The following is a 6,000-nucleotide window of genomic DNA, read 5'->3' as shown; positions in this document are numbered from 1 at the left end:
GAAGTTATGATCTAGAGACTTCACAGCAGATCTTCTGTTTAAATTCACCTGGACATTACAGGTGCACTAAATAAAGTGGTTCTGCTTGTAAAGGTATAGCTATTTATATTATATATGCTTTCATACCACCAATTCTTATGGGCATTGTTCTCTGATAGCAGCTCAAACCAAAAGCAAATGAATAGCGAGCGCTTTCCATACTTACACCAAGGATCAGGGGCAGAGGGGGTAACTGGGGTGTGAAATAGACTCCGGTTAGCTGATGGACACATAAAAAGGACTCGGATGGTTGGCTGTCACTCACACTGCCAGACCCTCCTTCCCTCCATCTGAAGTCAAAATATGAATCTAAATAGCCCGGAAAATGCATTTTCTTCCAGCGGATGCCAACAGTGCGCGGGGCATCATCGCGGAGAGTCGTTTGGAGCTGCAGACTGTGCGCACTGCCATGCCTGCTCCGCCGTGCGGTAGGAGGGGTCGTAGTGACGCCGTCATCCAATGGGCACCGGCTTCCTCTGGACGGAGCGCAGCATCTCTGTCTCAGCGGCACTTTTGCGCCAGACAAGTAGGGACGGTCGCTCACTCAGCATCCGAGAAGAGGAAGCGGGGCTAAGGGAATTACTACGGTGTTTTATTTTTCCTCGGGCGTCCCCCCCCCTCCAGACGCAGATTTGCAAAGATGATCGTGCGCTGCGTCATTCTGGCGTGCACCTTACTTGCGGGCTCATCCTCGGTAAGACGAGTTAATTTCTGCGTCTCTCTCCCGTTAACTGCACGGCAGAAGTGGTGCACTGCTGTAGCGCTTACTTGGGCTTTGCAGCGCGCCGCGCGAGCCCCGCGCAAGTGGCCGCGGAGAGCTCACTCTGCCCCGCAGCGTTGCGTGTGATTGAGTTTAAGACGGCGGCGTTTAAGGTTGGGAATATTTTTGTCGGGGTGGCGGCGGTGAGGGTGAGGGTGGGGGGAAGTCCCCGGCAACTCTGGCGACGAGCATCCCGCATTAGCAGCTGCAGTGCGGAGGACAGTGGTTACCGGAGCTGCCTCGCGTTCTCTTGGCCGCGAGCAACTTCGTTTACGCACCGTCATCTCCTTTTTTTTGGGGGGGGGGGGGGGGGGGGGGGGTTCTGATCTTGGTTACTCGGATCAGTGTTTATGCGTGGATCGAGACGATAAGTGCCCACAAGAAAAGTTGGCTGCTTGACGTTTAATCCTAACTATTTCCCACATATTGGGACCTTTTGCTATGCTTTGTCGGGAAATGTTGCACTACCCAAACATAAAATATGAGAAGGATGTTCATACAGAGCGTTACGAGTATGTTCTGTGGACGAAGAGAGACCAGATACTGTGTCCGCAACTGTGCTTATTTAAATCCTTTTCTTTTCGTCCTGGTTTTAACACACAGATGCATAAACACTGTGCGTATCACTTTTTTTTTACCATAGTAGAATAAATATTGGACGTTTAGGTCATGGTGACACTAGTCATCATCTTGTCACCACTCATATTTTATAAAGAGCACATTATAATTAGCAGTGTTAATCATTAAATGGTTTTGTTCTTTTTTGCTTATTATTCCAGCGACTCATGCACAGTGTTTTAAGTGCATGTTCTGAGCTGAAGTCCCAGATGTGGATTTGCTCACATTGGCAGTTTAAGTGCAACATGCTTTAGTGTGAAACAAATCACTCACTGTGGCCAGACCGACTGCGAGGTTCAATATCGGTCTGAAAAGGCTGCGAGATCAGCTCCCGACCCCGTTGCCGCGAGTCAATTTGCCAATTCTTAACAGGCTGTCTTGTTTTATTCCTCAGGGGACTAAGCCAGGTCAGCCCCTCAAGCCTCCATGTAGACCAGGGTTCTCCCAGAACTTCTACACAGTGATTGTCTCGAGAGACGTACTGCACGGCCAGAGCATCCTCAAAGGTAAGCGTGCCTCTGCTTATTGACTGGTGGCGCTGCCTCTGCCCAGATGTGTCCCTGAAGCGCGCATTGTGATTGAGCACATGCGTGTGCGCGTGGGTGCGGGTGTGTGGGTGAGGATATATAGCCCAGTGCGTGACTCTGCATTGTTCTCAAAGAAGTTAGAGGCTCGCTCTGTCTGCGGGTTGTGCAACATTAGCAGCTCAACTGCAGCTGGTGTCCGTATTTTAGCAGACAAATCCAATTGTGGTGGAGCATGGGTTAAAAAACAAACCCCTGCGATGTGATTAAACATGATGTGACAGCAGGTGTGTAATGTATTCTGCTCAATCCTTTGATATAGAGTTTCATTGATGAATGAACACCCAAATTACACTGTTTTCAGGAAAGAAACAATACATTTCCTCTTTTTGACTGACTGAGCAGCAGGCTGACGGAGCAGACTCGTTTAAATAGCCTGTTCCCTGTTTTGCACGCTGTTTGCATCTGGAAGCCCGAAACTTTTATTTTATTCCCAGCGTTCATTGTAATACATTTTCCAGCTCTTTTATTCTTTGTGTTTTTCATAGGAGTTCAATTCTGTTTTCGCTCGCTCCATTTCTTTTCAGAGCAGGCAGTGTACTGGATCTACTGTGTGCTTCATCTTCTGCCATGTGAAATTATGCTGTAGTATCTCCAGCGTGTCTCTTCTATTTGCTGGTGAATGTTTGCTATTATGGGAAAAATAGCTTTTACCCATATTTCAGTGCCTGAATTTGCATAATTGTCAGATGAACAAAACCTTTGACATTCACAACAAAGGCTAATTTAACATAAACGACACTGTATGTGAAGCTTTCAACTCCTGCATGAAGAACTTCCCTTAAGATGAGAACTTTTTTCAGTGAGAAATTTTCTCACTGAAAAAACTGATGCCTTTGGTTTGTGGTATTTGGGCCCAGTACTCATTCTCTAACCAATTTCCTTCTCTCTTCTCTTTAACTCCACTCTGTTACTCACACTTGTGGAAAACAGCGAAACCACAGTGTGCAACATGCCTCGCTCTCCCCTGACACTTTGCTTTTATAGCCAGATATTTGTCTGGTGTTACGTGAAACGCTGTTTACCAAGAGGAAAATATTGTTCTCATTGTAACAACTGCTTGAGCATTTTCCGGCTTCGAGCAAAACGGCTGAATTATTCCGGAGGTTGTTGTTGTGTTGTTTTGCGGTCCGACAAGGACAGTGTGGCCGGTCAATTTGCCTGAAGGGGCCTGAGGCTTAAGGTTTCTGCCTGTTTGGAAATGAGCTGAGGCATCGTTACTGACCCACACAGCAAGAGAGGGTGACGTGTCTAGACAGATAACGTATGTTACGCTCCTCTGTGTGTGTGTGTGTGTGTGTGTGTGTGTGCGTGCGTGCGTGTGTGCGTGCGTGTGTGTGTGTGTCGGCGCGCACACGTGACATGTCCTGGTGTGCACATAAAGGTTACATCAAAGCTCAACTGCATCAATTTGATTTAGCGTATGTGCTATATCAGCTCCAGCTCTGCTCCCATGTTTGCTCCCGGCCTTTTCCTTTCATTTGCTCCATCCTTGTGTTTGCTCTTTATGAAAATCAATCAGGGGAGCCATGCTGTCCTCCCAACTGGCCATTTAAAAGGATGTAGGCCGCACAGCACAAGTCCTCAAGTAATGATTAATGTGTAGTAGCTGCCCTTCCTGAAGGTATGTTTTCTATACGCTGGGACACATACTGTAGTGGAAGGAAGCCTTTGGTATAAATGCCACCGTATGTATAACCTGAAACTGTCACTTTCCGAGAAAAATGAGGGTGTCGGCAGTGATGTAAGGAAGGGTCGGGGATGCTCTAGAGCCGGTCTGGGAGCTGCTGGACTGCTCTGTGTTGTGGCAGTTGTCTCCCAGGAGAGATGGACAATGAGAAATGGCAGAAAGACCAAAGAGCTGCGGCCCAGCAGGTGCAGTGTGAACCAGGCGTCTGTTTCCAGTCACTGAACAATGTGTGGACCGCAGCTCTTTTCATGCTGAGATATAGTAGAGCAGAGTGTGTGTGTGTGTGTGGGGGGGGGGGGTGCTCTTCTGCTCTTTCACAATATGATGGTGTGGGGGTAGTTTAAGAGCACACACTGTTTGTTTTGTCATTTCAAAGTCTTAAAAGCAAATCTATCTGCAATGCAAACATTCCGCGCCACTGTCTGCACCTGAAGGACCCAACAGTCCTGCTGCTGAGCGCAGCATCCATTACTGCTGACCATGTTACAAGGCACACATGCATTTAAATGCGTTACCGTCTCACACACACACACACGAGCGGGTCGCACAGCCATCATAGCATCCGTGGTGCCAAAGTGTCCATGGGCAAGACGCCGAACCCCAAGTTGCCCCGTGTGTGTGAATGAGGTGCTTTGAGCACCGATAAGGTAGAAAAGTGCAGACAATTTACCATTTGCATGTCTTAACATGGGGGCACAAGCCATTCTGTTTATTTCTATTCTATTTATTTCAGTTTGAACCAATAAAACCTTTAGTAAATCAAACACTGGCTTGGTAGAAAAACCTATTCTACTTTAAGTAAAGTGACCAGTCAAACTTAAAAGGTCATTTTTGAATTGTAATACCTTCTTCGGTGTCTCCTCTGCCATTCTGTGCTGACTTTACAGGTTAAAAGGACTGTAATGGCTTTGCAGCAGACCGTAAAAGTCTTTTGTTTAACTAACTCACAGATTTCTAAGTTGTGCTGAATAGATCATCCCACGAAGATTTTTGTCTAAGAGCTGGTTCAGGATTGAAGCCGGGAGGTTGTGGCAAACAGGGCCGGCAGACGGCCCGTGCCGATTACGGCCGCGGGCGGATAAGCCGTGAAAAGAAATGTCCCAGTGATTGCACATCGCTGTGTAAACCGTCACCTCAGTCCAAAAGCTCAAGCAGACACCCAAGAACACGGACAAGGTAAAGTCGCCGCTGCACAAAAGGAATAGATTTGAAATACAGTTCAGTCGGGATAATGTCTCTTTAAGTCTGTGGACGCATGTTTGAAAAGGCGGCGGTGATGAGTTTCACCTTCTGACCCGTGCTGGTCCTGAAAGACGGCGAGCGCGGCACCTGTCTGAAACTGTGTTTTGCTTTATGTGACTGCATTTCACAAGAAAGAAAATGACTTTGATGGATTTACTAGACGGCAAAAGGAGAAGGTGTTTCTGGAGAAGCGTTTATTTAGTTTTCCACTTTTTTACGACATGAAAAAAAATAATGACGCTAACTTACTGTTTTCTGTCAGACAGAATCACAAGAAATATGTCACCACCTGGACAAAGCGTGTAATGTATTTTTAAGAAATCCTGTGTTTTTGCTGCCTTGACTCCATGCTGGCCTGTGGAATTTGGGCTTGTTTTCAATTCCAGTCCCTCCATTGTCTCTTGAGTCACGGCAGATGAACTTGCATGAAGAATGAATCTACAACAGTGTGTCTCCTTTTCTTTCATTGTAGGGTTTAAATTAAAATCGGATCTTTGTGTTGCTGTTACTTTACAACAGCTGCAGTGCATGCTGGGGGAAAAGAAGCACAGTGTCACTTAAGCTAGAAGATTAATTTAGAGAGGATCATGTGCATCTCCTATTGTTTAATTTCATCTCTTAAAGTTACACATACTTAAAGACTTGTAGCACAACCCCAATTAAGCTGCAGCAGGAAAAATCTGGCGCTGGTCCACATCTGCTTTGGAACAAGCCGCTCTCTGCGTTTATGGGGCTGTGGACAACGCCTGACTTCTACCCCACTATCCAAACTGACAGAGCTTTCATAAGAGCGTCCAGACCCAAGAACTGAGGGGAGGGTGCGGATTACATTTCCAGGCATTTGATAAGCGGGTTGCTATTTTCCTTCCGTCTCACGAACGTCGCTCTTGTCCTCCAGAGAGTCTTTCATCTCTGCAGCCAGGACCTGCAGTCTGCGGCGAGCTGATAGAATACAGGTACAGAAGATGAGCCACATCATTTCTCTTTATCTCGCCTGCCTTCTTACCAAACCAAGCTATGCTCCTATATCCCTCAAACTCCCCTACAACATGACATACACGCTGAGC

The 6,000-nt window shown here is 46.9% G+C and overlaps 1 protein-coding gene across 3 annotated transcripts in view; it reads left to right on the top strand.

The window, feature by feature from the left end:
* The first annotated feature begins 459 nt into the window (after positions 1-459).
* The window catches only part of cdh4 (cadherin 4, type 1, R-cadherin (retinal)), a 139,386-nt gene continuing 133,845 nt past the window's right edge, over positions 460-6,000 (top strand). Inside the window, exons 1-2 of one of the 3 annotated variants that reach the window (XM_029149741.3) lie at positions 460-733; positions 1,812-1,923. In XM_029149741.3, coding sequence (XP_029005574.1) covers positions 680-733; positions 1,812-1,923 — 166 coding nt within the window. In that variant the 5' untranslated portion in view covers positions 460-679. The remainder of the gene's footprint in view (positions 734-1,811; positions 1,924-6,000) is intronic. The other 2 variants (XM_029149739.3, XM_029149740.3) reach the window with 2 other exon arrangements.

This window comes from Betta splendens, chromosome 5, assembly GCF_900634795.4.
Source record: "Betta splendens chromosome 5, fBetSpl5.4, whole genome shotgun sequence".
Taxonomy (NCBI): domain Eukaryota; kingdom Metazoa; phylum Chordata; class Actinopteri; order Anabantiformes; family Osphronemidae; genus Betta; species Betta splendens.
The sequence above is the reverse complement of the archived record's forward strand: the minus strand, read 5'-3'. Positions and strand labels throughout refer to the sequence as shown.